The 17,887-nt window shown below is 35.7% G+C and overlaps 1 protein-coding gene across 8 annotated transcripts in view; it reads right to left on the minus strand.

Moving 5' to 3' along the window:
- Positions 1-468: 468 nt before the first annotated feature.
- The window catches only part of FMR1 (fragile X messenger ribonucleoprotein 1), a 38,326-nt gene continuing 20,907 nt past the window's right edge, over positions 469-17,887 (minus strand). The window contains exons 9-16 of one of the 8 annotated variants that reach the window (XM_073013380.1): positions 17,772-17,850; positions 14,156-14,265; positions 13,171-13,305; positions 10,397-10,483; positions 7,747-7,942; positions 6,031-6,138; positions 5,466-5,548; positions 469-2,376 (exon numbers count right to left, since the gene is read on the minus strand). In XM_073013380.1, coding sequence (XP_072869481.1) covers positions 2,266-2,376; positions 5,466-5,548; positions 6,031-6,138; positions 7,747-7,942; positions 10,397-10,483; positions 13,171-13,305; positions 14,156-14,265; positions 17,772-17,850 — 909 coding nt within the window. In that variant the 3' untranslated portion in view covers positions 469-2,265. Of the gene's footprint in view, positions 2,428-2,584; positions 2,698-5,465; positions 5,549-6,030; positions 6,214-6,846; positions 7,029-7,746; positions 7,943-10,396; positions 10,484-13,170; positions 13,306-14,155; positions 14,266-17,771; positions 17,851-17,887 lie in introns of those variants that run through there. The other 7 variants (XM_007992906.3, XM_007992907.3, XM_073013379.1 and 4 more) reach the window with 7 other exon arrangements.

Genomic DNA, 17,887 nt, shown 5'->3' on the forward strand with positions numbered 1-17,887 from the left:
TGCAACTTTTTAATAAAAATTTACATCTAGATAAACAATCTTCAGATTTTTGAAACTTTAATAAGATTTTAAAAACATCATGACTTTGAACTGAAAAACATACACGTTTAGCACACAAATATTGTAATATGAATCAACTCCAACTCCATTTGAAAACATGTGAATCAAAGTACAGTTTTAGAAGTTAGTAATTCACATTTAAGCAAGTTAGCGCCTTGCTGAATTCAGCCTTTGTAAAAAAGAGACTTAGTGCATAATGTAATGGTACACTGTGGTTTTGTACCATTTGGTTGAGTTTTTCACTTTATTAAACAAGTTCTTGAAAGTTGGTAGATAAAGGCTAACTTCCTATGACGTGAAATTTCCAATGGTAACAGTTACATTTTGTAACAGAACACTTTCTATAGATTTCTTTTCCTAGCTTAAAATTTTAAAAGCAATCATTTGTAAGGATTGCATCAACATCAGTTTAGCAGAGGAAGATCAAACTTTATTGAAACTGCTTGCATACAAAATATATTGCACTATAACCAAACAAATGTCAACATAAAATCCAATCTGTTGTCGCTAATATGTACAGAGAATATTGCCCAAGAGCAGTTACATTACAAGGTCATTCTACCTTGGTTAATTATCTACAGTATTTTAAAACCAAACAGCTTACAGATGATGTGTGCAAGGTACCAATTTCCGTTTTCAAATACTATACATTCCCAGAATAAATAACTAGAAATCAACATTAATGTTTGGCAATACTTTTTAAAAGACTTTTTAATATTTGTGAAATCATGTGCAGTTTGTTGCCATTTTTTATATGCTTGTTTGTATGCAAGGAAAAGTAACTGTAAAATGAAAATTCAAAGAAACAAACTCACAAAATACATCAGAGGCAGAACTTCAGTTTTTACGGCTCTGTACAGATTCAGTGGTACCCCTACTAGGAGTTACTTTTTAAGAAAAATATAACATCTTAGAGTGAAGGTCCTTCACATATTTTTCCTCAATAAATTTCACTAAAAAAAAAAAAAAAAAAAAAAGACTCGAAAAACCAAACCAAACCCCAACACTTCAAAAAACAAAAGAAAAAAACGTATTATTTGTTAACCGATCTTAGTCTTTTCCAATTCTGCTTATACATTAGACCATATATTTCAAAGTTTACAAAACATTTAACCTGCTTCCAATGTTTCTTAGACAAAGTACCTGTACTTCGCAGGATTGTTATGCATACATGGAAATGACCTTCCTATCTCTCCAAACTAAGCTTGAAATTAAAATATGAAAAATTTCACAAAACTTGGGGCAGACAAAATTAAAAAAAACCTCTAAGTTAAAATTGGTCATCAGGCCAAAGAGCAGGCAAATCCTACTAACTTTCGACCAGGAAGATTTATTCCTAGCTGAAAACATTTTAGCCTCTCTCAAATGAAAAGATAGTTCTTTCTTCTCCTGTCTATACAGAAAAATTACACATCTCTCTCAATAACACTATTTATCAAACTTCAGTGCAACAAAACAAAAACAAAAACAAGTCCTATTCTTTATACTGCCTAACCTGATGTTTATGTAAGGAAAAAAATATGGAAAGCATGCATTCTTCTATAAAGTACTAATGTTTGACAGGGTTTGCTACATCTTTAACATTTAGTGTTTCCAACTTATCTTCCCTGAACTCTGCATCCAAATATAATATTCCTACCTGCCAAGATATAAAAAAGGCACAGATCATACAACTTTTTTTGCTAATGAAAATGACAAATGTCACATCACACACATTTCAGGGTCCACTAAAATACTGGAAAAGTGGACCAAAACATAAACTGACACAGGACATGAAATGACATAGCATTTCATGAAGACTTCTATACGAGATAGAAAACAGAAGTCTAATATGATTACCATAAATGCCATATATTACGAAAAACTGAGAATGTACTGGTGAATTATCACCCAATGCAGGAAAATGGTTCAAATTAACAAAGAATATCACTGCTCAGTACTTTAGAAAATAAAACTAAAATCTGCCCTGAAGTGCTAAGTAGTTTTAAAAGCAATGTTTCAAATTTTAAGGTATCTTTTTGTGCAAATCTGAAAATTGTTGCTTATGGCCAATACCAAAAAATAAAAAATTCTTAGCAGAATTTGTGTTCATTTCATGCCCTGTGCCATCTTGCCTACTATTTATCTTTGGCCTAACAAAGTTTTCTAATATGGAATACGAATTACGGAAATGGTATAGGAAATATAACTTCAGAATTATGCAGTTTAGGGTACTCCATTCACGAGTGGTTGCTGACCATCCACGGTGTCTGGTTTTTCCTTCTTCTGGTTACGATCTTTACCCGTGCGCAGCCGATTACCTTCACTGGAGGTATTCTGTAATGTTTTAGTGTGGACACTCCTTTCATTATTGCAGTCAACTCTGATCTAAAACAAGTTATAGGTGTTATATACACAGACCATATCCTACTGTAATCTGTAATTGGCCTGAGAAGAAATTTAAACCTGAAGTGTAAACTCCACATGTTAAAAAGAGAAATGGAGATGAGAACAGAAGAAGTGCAAGAAATTAATGTAAGGTAGGATTCTTTATTTGGTTTATGATTTTAAAACACTCTTCTTCTTTAACTGGAACACACTGGTCATCTCACTGCATCCAAAGTTAGAGAAAAACTCACAATCCTATCATGTCTTCTTCTAAGTAGAATAAAACAGTGAGAAACAAACAGGTAAAATGAATTACTATTACTGATTACCAGAAGACATACATGCCTCTAACACTAGAGTTAAAATAAAATGAGTTATTCTCCAAAGATTGTGAAACCTAGGAAACGAGACACAAAATGTTTTCGTATTCTGGCTTTACCCTCAAATAACTCACTAACTAGACTTTAGTTTACATCTTTGTATCTATCACAGGTATGATCAAGTTTCTCTATACCGTGAGCTCCCATAGTCATACAGTAGAAAAACACAAGCTTTGGTTTCTACTGGCTTGTATTTCACTAAGAAAATTCGGATGATCCTACAACCTGAACTCTGTCTGAAGAATGGAACAGTATAAAGAAAATTGAATATAATAATTTGTGGAAGGACTGGAATCCTAGGAGAGTATAAAGATTAATATAATTTAAAAAATAGTGTTCTAAGAGCTATACAATATTTTAAGTGCCAATGCTGAATACAGCACTGTTAATTCCAGAGGTACAAATGAAAGTTAACAGTGACAAATGGAACTAAAACAACTATAAATATTGATCTACTTCAAGCACAAATGCTAAAAGCATCCCCAAATAGTTGTAATTTCAAAGTATGTTTAAGTAGCGGGTATGTGCGTGTGTTTTAAATGTCTGGTTACCAAGGATTCAGTACTTTGATTTGTATCTTTTTTTTGAGACAGTCTGGCTCTGTCACCCAGGCTGGAGTGCAGTGGCATGATCTCGGCTCACTGCAAGCTCCGCCTCCCGGGTTCACGCCATCCTCCCGCCTCAGCCTCCCGAGTAGCTGGGACTACAGGCGCATGCCGTCACACGTGGCTAATTTTTTGTATTTTTAGTAGAGACGGGGTTTCACCATGTTAGCCAGGATGGTCTCGATCTCCTGACCTTGTGATCCGCCTGCCTTGGCCTCCCAAAGTGCTGGGATTACAGGCGTGAGCCACCGTGCTCAGCTTTTTTTTTTTTTTTTTTTTTCTGAGATGGAGTTTTGCTCTTGTTGCCCAAGCTGGAGTGCAATGGCGGGATCTCAGCTCACTGCTACCTCTGCCACCTGGGTTCAAGCGATTCTCCTGCCTCAGCCTTCCAAATAGCTGAGATTACAGGTGCCCACTAACACGCCTGGCTAATTTTTTGCATTTTTAGTAGAAACAGGGTTTCACCATGTTAGCCAGGCTGGTCTCAAACTCTTGACCTCAGGTGATCAGCCTGCCTTGGCCTCCCAAAGTGCTGGGATTACAGGCGTGAGCCACCGTGCCTGGCCAGATTTGTATCCATTTTCATAACATCACCTTTTTAATTCAGTATTCCATTTCATTTAGAAATATAAATGTGCATCCTGGTTAGACTGCCAAGTTCATCAAACATGTCGATTAAAGTGGAGAATTACAAAACTGGTACATAAATATCTTATAGCTTTGTAAAAGACAGGTACATACACTAATTTGCCAATCTATCTATGTCCAAGGGATTTCTGTGCTGGTCCTTAAGAACCCATCAATAGTTAACACTCACTTTGAGCTGCTATGAATTCCAAGAAATATTCCATTGTAAACTTTGTCTTAAAAAGTATCTCTCACTAATCTTGGGTGATGGTCCCAGATGAATCCATAGTCAGGAAGGAACCCTAACTACTTGTCTTGAAAATTAAAAGTTACAGAAAAAGTAGACAACAACATGGATTCGGAGAATCAAACATTAAGGTTTGACTATCATTTGGACATATGCTAGCTATGTGACTGGGGGCAAAGGACTGAAGCTTCAGTGCACTCACCTATAAAGTGGAATAATAAAACTACCTCAGTGGGTTGCTGTAAAATTAAATGAGACAAAGCACTTGGCAAAGGTGCCTGGATGTGCTCAGGAGATAATTTTAAAATTATTTAACAATTGGTTTAGCACTGGTGACAGCCAACTGAGAAGGGATCCTCAGACTAGGTCCTGGGTGTAAATAAGCGGATGACTGACCAAGCATGGAGACTAGCTGAATATCATCAGCCCTGTCTATCATGATTATTAGTTGTGAGAGAGACATCTTCTTTTCCTTATTTTCTATTCAAAGAGAATACCCTATCCCTGTATCTCGGGGGAGCAAAGACACATAGAGCTTACTGAAGTCTCTAAGTACATCCCAGGATGTTCCTTCTCTAGGGGATTGTAGGTCTACCAACACAGTATTAAAATCATAGTGTGGCTGGGCACGGTGGTTCACGCCTGTAATCCCAGCACATTGGGAAGCCAAGGCGGGCAGATCACCTGAGGTTGGGAGTTCAAGACCGGCCTGACCAACATGGTGAAACCAGATCTATACTAAAAATACAAAAATTAGCTGGGCGTGGTAGCGGGTGCCTGTAATTCCAGCTACTCAGGAGGCCGAGGCAGGAGAATCACTTGAACCTGGGAGGCAGAGGTTGCTGTGAGCTGAGATTGCGCCATTGCACTCCAGCCTGGGCAACAAAAGCAAAACTCCGTCTCAAAAAAGTAAAAATAAATAATAAATAATAAAATCATAGTGTGTCTGTCAAGGTCTTTACTAATACTCAGACTGCATATTCTCTAGAGAAATCCCCTGATTTTTATACTTGTCACAAAGAACTAAGATTGACTACAACTGTAATGTTGAAGGTAAAATATTTCATATAAACTGGATTTGTAATCTTTGAACATGTTTTTAATAAAGTAAAATAAACTCATAAATCTCAAACTACCATATTCAAACAATTAAGATGAAAAGAGGCAGACAGGTTTTACCTGAAGGGATCCATCCGTTGTTCTTCCTTTAGCCTCTCTTGGATTACGTGGACGATTATCTGTTCGGGAGTGATCGTCGTTTCCTATGAGAATATTTTCAAAAGGTTCAACAGTTACTGAATTCTGAAACGCTTACCGGAAGTTCTTTATCCCCACATCCTCTATTTAAACCAACCATAGAATCTGAAATGTAATCAACCCCAGTGATTCCAGTTACATAATGATCAATAATCTAGCCTGCTGTCAAGTAACAGAAAATATTTCACAGGTATTATAATTCTGCATCTACAGGTCAACGTGAGTTAATGAAGTGATGCTGTTTAGACTCACAAAGGTGCTGAATTAGTTATCAGCATTTATTCATGTATCTATATGAACTATAAGGAAGGCTGCCTAATATTCTTTCTTTCTACACAAGTGGAAGGCTGATCCTTTCCTATGGTGATCAGCACAAAATGGGAGAGATGGGATCTTGATAATAGTTCATTGCATCAACAGGATTTTTCATGGAACTTCAAGACAGCTGCTACAATTCACTTTGATTTCTTAATGAAGATCTCCATACCTTTGAAGCCTCCTCCACGTCCTCTTCCTCCTTGTCCTCTTCCTCCCCCTCCACGCCGCCGTCCGTCTCCTCTGCGCAGGAAGTTCTCCCTCTCTTCCTCTGTTGGAGCTAATGACCAATCACTGAGTTCGTCTCTGTGGTCAGATTCTGTTTCAGAAGCATTTGATGCTTCAGAATTAGTTCCTATCGAGAGTTAAAAGTTATATACCATTGTCTGACTTAAAAAAAAAAAAAAGAGGTTAACAGAAGCTTCCAGAGACGTTTCAGGGGTAATCCAAAACTCTTCCCAATTTATAAGCCCACAAAGAGTATTATCACCTTCCATTTCATAAAACAAAATTTTAAACTCAAAATGAAGGGCTTTGCAATATTTGAGGTAATTTCGGTTATAAACATGTTTCATTCTCATTTTTAAAAAGGTATTTTATTAGCCACCTAAGTTCAAACCTTAATGTGCCATATCATTAAACAGCTGTGTTCCTTTAAACATCTATGCTCTCTGGAGGAAAGATTATCTACGACAGTTAAGTGTGATACCTTGATAAAACCTCTATAAAGAGAGCTCCTTTTAGCAAGATTTGGCCCAGGACAGAGGGGAATGTATATAATCTGGTCATTTCTGAGAGGGTGGCAAAGGAGGCCACCATGGCAACTGCTTCAGGGAAGGGTCTTTTGTGGGGTCACGGATTGGATCTAGCTGAAGGCAGATACACGCTTGCCTGATGTTTGGTCCACAACCTGCCCCCCCAACTCCCATTACAATAACTGATCATCAATAAAGAATTACTATAATAAACTCATTATGCCTGAAGGGGTTAATGACTTAGAGGACAGGAGTGGAGAAAAAGAGCCCCACGGTGAGGCAGAAATTCATAAGTAAAAAGAATAGACTGTTGGGAGAGGGGTTAGGGGTTAGGTTCAAGGTTGGCCTTAGGAGTAGGTAATTCTCCCCAACTCCAGAATATCAACTCTACTACCTCTCTCTTCCTCTGTTGGAGCTAATGACCAATTATAGCTTCACCATTATAGCTTCATTCCTGTGGATCTTGAAGGCTTTTCCATCTTAAAGAGTTCCTTTTTGAAATGCAAATATGCGTGAGATGGATTATATCTTATACCACCATTAGCAAGTTACAAAGTAGATACACAGTTGAGCAAGAAAGACAGTAGGCACTGGCAGGTGGGGATCAGGTTCACTGAAAGGTACTGGGAGAGAAGAAAGAAGCACGGACAGAAAAGCTGGGAAGGCAAAGAGAAACTTTGCCTACTTCTTGACTGTGCCTAGGGCTGACTTTGGCCATGCCACTGAAAATCACCTTATGAGCCACAAGAGGCAGACCCCTGATTTACACAGTCCATCCAGCAAGTATGACCAGCACATACCTGACAAAAAAATGAGCCACAGTACACAAATGAAAAAAGTTTTGACTATACAGTTATAAAATCAGGAGAGGCCTTAAAGAAGTCATCAACACACAAGGGCTTTGCAGATTTACCCCCAATCAGAGCATGAACAGAACTTGCACCTGCCCTGTGAACTCTACGTGTTTATTATCAGGTTTTTATTCTATGTCTCTTGTAACACAATTTAACCCATTGCGAACTGGAAACCATGTAGTGACAAATTGTTATAATGGGGTTCTAATGAATATTAGAGATTAGCAGCTATAAGTCTAGGAACAGATAAAGTTACTGAGTAAAATGCTTAGTTTGTACCTGAAGTATATCCAGGACCGCGTCTGCCGTGCCCCCTATTTCTGTAAGGTCTACTACCTCGACCCATTCCTTGACCATCATCAGTCACATAGCTTTTTTCCTTATCTGTACGATTTGGTGGTGGTCTAGAACTAGCTCCAATCTGTCGCAACTGCTCATCAATTTGTAATCTCTCCAAACGCAACTGGTCTACTTCCTATTTAAAATATACAAGATAACAGTAAAAATAATTTGACATTTTACTTAATAAAACCTTTCTCCTTTTCATCAGATAAAAAATATACTGGAATATTTCAATTTCAGCTCTAAATTTACAGTAACCACTGTTACACAGAATTATCAGGAAACTGAATGATCTCCTTAAAAAGAAAATCACTACAGATAACAGATTATCGATGTCGAGAATTAGAGATATAACAAAAACACTCAGCATTAAAGTTATACTGAATACAATTTAAAGTTGTCTAATTTGGCACTATTATCCAATTATTCTACTGCTAAGGCACAGATATGCTATTTTGGGGGCTTCTTCATGATAGAATATTAAATAAAACAATGCTAAACTGTATGAATACAGATAAATGACATTTAAGGTTTAACCAGTTAACCTTAAAAATCACACATTGTAAATAATCTTGATTAAAATAGATTTGCCAGTTAATACCTTAATTTACAAAGCATTGAGTTTGGGCCATCTTTTGTTTTAAAAGAACATATACTATGGTTAAGGAACAATGATTTTTTTATGAACTGAAAATGCTGACTATTCCTCATGAGGGGAAAACAAAACTATTTAATACCTGACCAGACACCTAGGTCTTACATCAGGCCTTGAAAACTTCTTAAAGACTACAACTCTGCTACAACAAGTATGAGAAACAGTACACATTCAGTTGGTAGAAATATACACCTGGGGTCCACTGACAGACCCTTACAAACAGTGCTTCCAGTATGTTGGGTTCTGTTAAAACCAGATGAAACCTCATTTCTAACCACTGTCCTCCCAATCCACTCATAAACATCTCATTTACTGGCTACAGGGAATCAGATTCATAACTACAGTAGTAGTAGGTGTCTCAGTGAAGCAGAGGTTATCATAGAGACTGTCTATATCAACAGTCATTGGAGAACCCCCTGTACAGCTAAGTTTCTAAAATCTTGGTTGTGGCAGCTTCTGGAAAAGAAAGGTCAGGTAAGGATTTGGTCAGTTTCATCTGTGCTCTGCCATCATTAGCAAGTTACATAGTTACACCAGAATCTGTTTTACATAGAATTTGAGCAAAGGAGAGACTGCAGCTGAGTGACTTCTTCCAAAGGTATAGTAATAGCTCATAGAATGGGAATATCTTGCAAAACAGAACAGTAGTCCAGGTTATCCCACTGGGGCAAAGCAGTCACCTTTTGGTGAGATGCCAGGCCCAAACAAGGGAAGTTCTGGTGATGGAAAGAATGGCAACAGGGCAGCTGCTGATAACCAAAGAAGATATTCTTGAGAATAAGTCAAAGGATCTAAGAAAGAACATCAGTCAAAAGAACAAGGGATTTGATACAATGCAATCCTAACTCTCCAGGCCTTCATAATGATTTAAGCTAAGAATATGAAGAAACACACACACAAGATTACACATAAACATACTTAAAAAAAAAATCAAAGAGGTATCCTACCCATGTAAACCTTGCTGGATGAAACCTTCCCACTTCTAATTAACTGGCCACCATAAGAATGAATGGCATGCCCAGTATTACACTTTTTCTTCCTTTCATTCTTATTTACACACAAGCAGAAATCATGTACTTTTTCTTTCAAGAAATCAGCAAAAAAAATTCTTAATGCCATAAATAAGAGTTGAAATGCTTTAAAAACATTTAATACCAGCTACATTATAATTTTGATATGTATGGATACAAATAAAACATTATGAAAATGAAGTAGATCAATTTCCATTTCATTAAATTATAGAACATTTTGGCCAAAAGGAATTTCAAGAAGCATCTAATGTAGGGAAGTGACTTGCCTAAAGTCACACATTGGCTGAAGTCTTATAAGTAAATTGCTGGATTGTCAATCCAGTGCTTTCTCCATTACACCTTGTAGCCTCCTGGTTCCTATCTTCCAGTTTGAAATTTAACGGAGGCATAACTGCATCACACTAACTAAAATGAACATTTACGAGAAGACACAAATAGTTTGTATTTTGAATAACAGTAAAGAGAAAAGTAGAGAGGGTAAACATTTAAGCAAAGAACTTCACGAAATGCTTAGATTTCCTTGATAAATGACATAAAAGGAGCAATAAAGGCAAGAGTTACAGACACAAATTTTGGCCTGGAAAAAAGCAAAATGCTAGAAAGGATCAAATGGATTAATAGGCTATGTACAAGATTGCCTAAACTGAGTGTAAGGGTTTAAGAGAAGAATAAGGGGAAATATAAAACTTTATTGAGAACTGGTATATTGGTACTTAAATTTATAAAGACTTCCATTTTTAGAAAAATTATAAGCTAAACAATGTATTTTCTCTATTATCTTTGACAAGTCATACAGTGTTTTGCACAGGCTAGAATGAGTCCTAACTGCTGAAAGATCTACTATAAAGTTTGTATATTTTAGTACAAAAGGATTAGAAGTTAAAGTTCTTTCTGTTCTCACCTTTAAATAGTTCAGGTGATAATCCAAAAGAACAGTGGCATTAGCGATGCTGTCCTTTGTTCCCACAAAAACAAATGGTACCATACCCTGAAAAAGAAATTGCAACAATGATCCTATAAAATTAATGACAGATTAATCTGAAAAATGCAAGTGACGACTAATTCCCTAGCACAGGATCTGGTGAATAGTAGGTACACAAATGTTTGCTGTAAATATAAATCAATATATGAAAACAAAAGTAGTTGATATACTACTTTATACATCTACTATGAATATGAATAGATCAATAGCAACCTCTTAAACATATCAGATTATTATAAAGACTAGTATTCAGTATTAGCAAAATCACAAAATGTATAATTCAAAATTATACAAACTTTAGCATGAGATGTATGAACAAAATTAGTAGTATAAGATGCTCTAATTCATTTACGAAAGGCCTTATCCTGATCAATTTTTTTTGTTTTTTTTGTTTGTTTTTGAGACAGGGTCTTTTTATTCTGTTGTCCAGGCTGGAGTGCAGTGGCATGATAATGGCTTGCTTTAGCCTTGACCTCCTCGGGCCCTAGGTGTTCCTCCCACCTCAGCCTCCTGAATAGCTGGGACTACACATGCATGCCACCATACCCAGCTAATTTTTGTATTTTTTGTACAGAAGGGGTTTCGCCACATTGCCCAAGTTGGTCTCGAACTCCTGGGCTCAGGCGATCTGCCTGCCTTGGCCTCCCAAAGTGTGGGGATTACAGGCATGAGCCACTGCGCCTGGCCGATCAAATTCTTTAAAAAAATCAAAATGAAATACCAAGGGTACAAAAGTAAAAAGTAAATCATTTCTGCTAACCAAGTAAAACAGTACACACAAAATACAAACAAAAACATTAGGATAAAAATGCACTGAATAATCTGTGAGACAAAAAAATAGGTACACTGACAAGCGTAAGTTTTATTAAGCCCATACACATTTCAATAATGTACTCAGAAAATTTTAAAAGGCTGAATCACAAGGAAAGTTTGAACTTCTCTCTATGGACACTACTTAACATAAGAACAGATTTTTAAAAGGCATATGCTAAATGTCTGTACTCCTAGCCCATATATATATATATAATGAGGAAAAAAAAAAACTACTTCTTGTCACAAGTTATAGGGAAACCTAGACACAATTGTGCAAATTATTAACTGGCAATTCATTTCTGCATGTTGGGTTTTTCTCCAACAAGCTTTATTTGTTACAAAGTCTTTAACTGTATTATTTCCCAAAATACCATGTGATGGAATGAATGCTACACCCTTCCCTCTGGGTCAAATATCACCAAACTAAGCTTTAAAATCCTATGTAATAGATTTAGTTAGACTGACTTTGGAGCAAATTATTTACGAATATCTTTTCTTGCAACGTTTAAACTGTTAGAGTACCCCAACGGCCACTCTAATTTAAGCACTTCACGAGTAGACCTGAATAGTAAATTAAAATGAAGAAAGGCAAGAATGGACTGATGGCCTTCAATATGGACACCAGAAAAAAGTTACTCCTTGTTCTGCGATAATGGGCTGCCCGGCAATGAGACATATCCAATCCACTTGCCGTTATAGTCCTCTTTGTAAAATGGCACCTTTGCTTTTAATCCATGAGTTCACAACATTTTTTCCATAAACAGTTCTCACGAGCTCTCCCTGCCCTCAAGAAACTTACAATGTGGTTGAGGAGATCAACAAATAAACATCTATGTTTAAGTGCTATGCTAGGGGTGAGCACATTGCAAAAACAGAAGGGGAAGGCTCTTGAACCAGCCATGGCGGTGGGGATCTTTGGCAAGTACACAAGGAAAGCTTTGTGAGGAATAAAGTCAAAATGAAGTGACAAGTGGAGGAGAAAAAGCGTTCCAGGCAGAGTAAACCTCTATATACGTCTAGAAGCAACATAAGCATGAGAATGTTCAGAGAACTCAAAGTACTTCAGTATGGCTTAAGCTTCTCTAGAGTGCAAGGGAGAAGATAATTTAGACATGATACTGGACAAGTAACTGGGAAAAGCCTTACAAGCGGCATGAAGGTGTTTAAGCTTTAACTCCGGGGCAATGGATCCACATACCCACAAACACTCCTCCCTCCAGTCCCTAATCCTGATGATCATTTGTAATCTTTCTTAACGAGGGGAATAAACATTAAAATATAAACTGAAAGTGTACTTCTCAAGGAATGTTCTCCTACCTGCCAAGCCTTGAGTTCAGGTTTCTGGGATTCCCCTGCTACAACTGATGAAGCCACTAACACCTAAAGCAGTATAAGGAATGTAAGGGATGTCATTAACTATAACAAATGATACACAGAAGCCTGAACGCAGGACTTTCACTGCAGGACTTTTAAACCGATTTCTAAATAGATTAGTTCAGAAAATTAGTTTCTAAAATATGGTTTTAAGTAGTAACTAATGCATCTAACAGAAGGTGTATTTTGAGCTACAATACCTGGAAAATTTAAAGAAAGAAGGCATGGAAAAAAGACAGCCCACTGTCAAAAGAAAAATGTGACCACTAAATGCAACCCCATTATTCTGTGTTTACAGCATAAGATTTGTCACTGTGAATAAATTGAAAAGTATGTATCACATTAATTTGTGGTATCTCATAAACTGGCAATCACATTTGAAAAAAAAAAAAAAATAGAACATAAGTAGCCTACAAGTCTAACCAGAGAAAAAAACCCAAAATACCAATTGTGACATCTGAGACAAATTTCTTTTATTGTAATTCAAAGTGACAAGTAATTCTTACCCTCTGGACTTTTGTACTGTTAGGTTGAGAAAAATGGGTGCTGTTTTCCTTTATATCTAAATGTTTTTTTTCTTCTGGGGCATTAGGTCCAACCCTTGAATTATTGGAAGGAAGGGAATTTGGTGGCATAATTTCCTTGGTAAAAAACAGAAAACACAAAAAAGAAAAGAGGGCCAATTTAAAACTTTATTTAGCTCTATTAATGTTATCAATCATATTTTTTAAAAATGTAAGTTATTATAAACAGTTTTGGTTTATAAAATTACAGAATACAAATTATATACAGAAAAAAAGATTTGACTTTAGCTAAAAGAATCTTTCAAAAAGAAAGCTAGACAATATGTGAAAATTATGGCTCTTTGAGGAGACAGTATCTTAAGAGTACTATTGCACAGAAAGGTGCATCCTCACCTCTCTACCCCATGCAAATACTTTAAAAGCTGCTACAAAAAGCATATATTTATGAAGATAAAAGGGTTATAGAATTTAAAAGTAAGGAGGATGGGGAAGAGATATTAAGCACAGAAATAAATTTAAAGCACACAGAATAAACACATATACTACACAATCCCCAAACTAAAAAAGTGAAAAGATAAAAGCCAGAAAACCTATGTTCCAATTTTGCCTTTGTCAGCAACATTAACATTTACAAAGTGCTTTAAAAAGCATTTATATATATATATTATTTTACTAAATTGTTATTAACACTTAACCCAGTGATGTATGTCTCATATTTAAAAATTTATAACTACCCATTTTAAAGATTAGGAAAAAGGAATTCAATAAAGTGACTAATCCGAACTCACAGCATTAGAGGACAGAGAGGGGCCATTATCTACAACTATGACATTAATTACAGCAGGTATGCTTGATAATCAGAATATTTGCATTTACTTTATGCACATATTAGAGGTCTTCAACATATCACATAAAAAAACTTTTACTTTTATTGGACAAGCCACAAAATATTTGTACTGGAACATACCTCTTCTTGTGGAACATTTTTCTCATTTTCAGCCTCAATCCTCACCCTCACAACTCCTGACTTATCCACAATCTCCTGAATCAGCTTTCCGTTTTTTCCTATTACTTTGCCTAAGAAATAAATAAATAAAGTTTGGTTTTAAAAACACATACCTTAAAGCAGTAAGCACAGCCCTACTGTAAACTATTACATTCATATAGATAGATATTTTTATGTGTATGTGTACGTATTGAATTGTAAGATTTCAAAACCAAAGTAGAGACTCTTTTCAACAAGATGGTTAATCTGGTTTTCTGTTTCATTAGGACATCATTGTTTAAATTCCTTTGGTCAGGTACCAGAGTCGATTAATGCTTGCAAACTGATTGGGTAATTTTGAATTTTTAAGGCAGTTCAAAGATAGCCTCTTATTTTTGCACAAAAGGGTATGCTTTAAACTTGCTGGTACTGTGGTATGTATCATTCTTTCTGCAAAGTTCTATAAAAAGAATTAAGAAAAAAGGAGAGATAATGGGAAATATATTCACTTATTCAATACTTTCCATTCTTATCTGTACCTGATTTAAACCTGCTTCTTTGTCCATGGTAAATATTTTCAGAATTCTGTATGGAAGGCACATTTATAAAAGATAATCTAAGTTCGAAAGTGGCTTAAGCAGCTATACATACATCCAAAAGGAATACAAATTCTTCAAGGTCAATGTGTTAACAGAGTATCACTCCTGTGCATTACTTATAAACTTTAGCAATGTATTAAAAAGTGAAGGGATTAGTCACAGAGTAAAAGATTAAGAAAACCCACTTTAAGATAACTCAAAACCACAATGAAAAAACTTAAAACCAGTTTAAGTATTTTTCAGTAACATCTATTAAAACTTGGGATTTCAAGTACCAGTAAAAAATAGGTACTTGATCATTTTCCTTATTTTGTAAAATTCAATCATATACATTACTGGAAAATGGCTGCTTTCATAAGCATCATCGCACATGAGTGTTAAAGCAAGACATTACAAACTTAAGAATTACTAACTCTAGAAATGTATATGTGAACTACGTCTGATTCTGAGGGCTCACCCAAGGTACCTAAGTACCCTTATATTGGCCACATCCACCAAATGCTTGCCCTCACCATCTCATCTTCCATGTTTTCCTTTTTGCCTTTAAAGGCAAAGCTCAAGGCAAAGTTGGGGGAAAAGATGGAAGCGAAAATTTGCTCTGAGCCAATGCTAGATAAGAACTCAGTGAAAAGCCTTCTCAGAAAAAATTCTTGTGGCTCTTGTAATCAGAGCATAGCTTTGACACTCTTGCTGTGTGTGGCTGCCTCATTCATCCCTAGAAACTCTTTGACTAGTCATAGAACAGAACTGACACCATTAAATCAGGATTCTTGGTCTAGGTCCTGTCGATTATTTCTGCTCCTCTATAATGAAAAGGGGAAAGGTGAGGTGAGAGAAGCTACTTGGAGTCTTCACACAGTTTGATTTTAATCTGCAACACTTATATTTTCATGAATTAATGTCAACTTTAATAAAGATCTAAGTGAGTTACCAAAATGAAAAATGAGATTTTGGGATGTTTTTATTAAGATAATGTCTTAACTATCCTAAGTACTGTGTGTTAACTATAGCAGACTGGTTATACCAATTCATTCTGAGTGAGTGAAGAATCATGAAAAGAAGATACATTAGTGCATATACTAAAGAGAGTTTGTGAAAAAGAGATCACAAATAATGTTGGTTGACTCAAACAAAACGCATGCAAAACTGATTATGACACCTCTCTAAGGATCTGCCTTGCCCAAAATCTTACATAAAATGCTTTCTGAAAATTCCCAACATTCCCAGTGTTGCAGTGGACCATCTCTAAAACAGAATTATCTCATTTTACTAACTAGAAACAACAAAACAAAAACAAGGCTGATTTACTTTAGCAGTCTTTCTGGTTATTTCTGAGATCCTCTTCTTTCCAGGTAACCACAGGTAGAATCTACTTTTAATATTTAATAGCAAATAATCCAATTCTACATTACACACTTATTTCTAAATCCCAAAGGGCAATTTACTATGATTCTGTTCTACTGAAATGGAGTTCTTTTGAATAAGCTGAAGAACAGAGTCCCCTACTGTGTCCAGAATTGTCCCCTACTATATCTTCCCATTTAATTATCACATCAACTGTATGAGATGGATAACATTATCACATTTGATAGGTAAAAAAAAGAAGTCTCAGGGGGGCTAAGACAGTGACCCACAGTCACATTGCCACCAAAGAATAAAGTAGGACTGAAATCCGGATCCAGCTCCAATGCCCAAGCACTCTCCCCACTACCATCATGCCACCTTCAAAACCAACTTTAATGAATCTGACACACAATTCTCTACTCATTTGCTATTAAAAAAAAAAAAAAAAAAAACCTACCGGCTCTTTTTCCATAAGAATTCCTAAATTTACAATAACCTTTCTAACTACAAAAGGTATGCAACTGCTTGACAAGCTGTAAAGAAGAAAATAAATATTATTCATCACCCGACTGTCTTGAGATTACCACTTTATCTTGTGCTATGCATACATTCTGTACACATACAATTGGTATGCAAGTTACCTTAGTAACATTACAAACACATTCTCCAGTTGTCTGTAGTATACAGTTGAGCTAACACTTCTGCATTATATCCCTACTATTTGTACTTTATCTTCAAGCTAATTTTCTTTGGGAGATACCATTTCTAGTGTTTGTTAATGACAAGGAAGATGTTTATGATTCTATGCTGACAAAAAAGCAGGCTAAATTAGCATCGAAACTACGTAAACAGAATGTATGAGAAGTCCTTGCTTTCTTCTTTAAAGTTTCCAAAGAAAATGTATTACTTTATATAAAATGGCCATGATCTCAAGTTTAAAAGATAAAACACATATAGGCAGTATGTCCCAATTTTATTTACAAATTAAAAACATATGTAGCTTTCTTGATAAAACTGCACCTGTTTTTGATATGTTCTACTAAAGATATCTGCAGCATTTAGGAGTATTGGTGAAGAGCTCCTAAATATTTGCTGATACTCACGATGGTGATGGTCATAAAACAGTACTCAAGTCAAAATGAAGAATTACTATTGACTTTGCAGAAAGTCCCAGAGACATTTGAAGTTTCTTCTAGCTTTGGAACTTTTTAGATTTAAGTAACCTATGTTCAGATCTTCAACCCTGAGATAATTAAAATGAATGCTATCATTTTATAGTCCCATGAGAAGGATCAAACACAATCTACTTCAAATCATAAAGCCCCCAAATATCATTCACTTTGAAAAATTATTTAATTTTAAGATATAAAAAGTATACAGTAAGGAGGCTGGGCAAGATTTACCCTTTCAGGTATTAGTAGGTTTGAATTAGAAAAGCAATCTCTTTTGAGTATCTTCTGAAAACGTAACCTTTGAACATCATACTTACCAAATAATTTTTTGTATGCTAGAAGAACAGACCATATTTCAAAGACTATGTTTCAATTAAATGATACCCTCCAGTGAGAAAAAGTGGAATTCTATCACCATAAATAAACTAAAACACACCTAAACTTTGTTTTTGTACTATATGTCAACAGATACTTCTGACTTACCTACTAAGTTCCTTGGAACTTGTATGACATCTTCAGCAAATTCGAGAAAGCTTCTAGCTTTTTTCACTGCATCCTGATCCTAATAAAAGGGGAAAAGTTTTAAGACAAAAGATTAG

Source organism: Chlorocebus sabaeus, chromosome X (genome assembly GCF_047675955.1).
Source record: "Chlorocebus sabaeus isolate Y175 chromosome X, mChlSab1.0.hap1, whole genome shotgun sequence".
NCBI classification, from domain to species: Eukaryota; Metazoa; Chordata; class Mammalia; order Primates; family Cercopithecidae; genus Chlorocebus; species Chlorocebus sabaeus.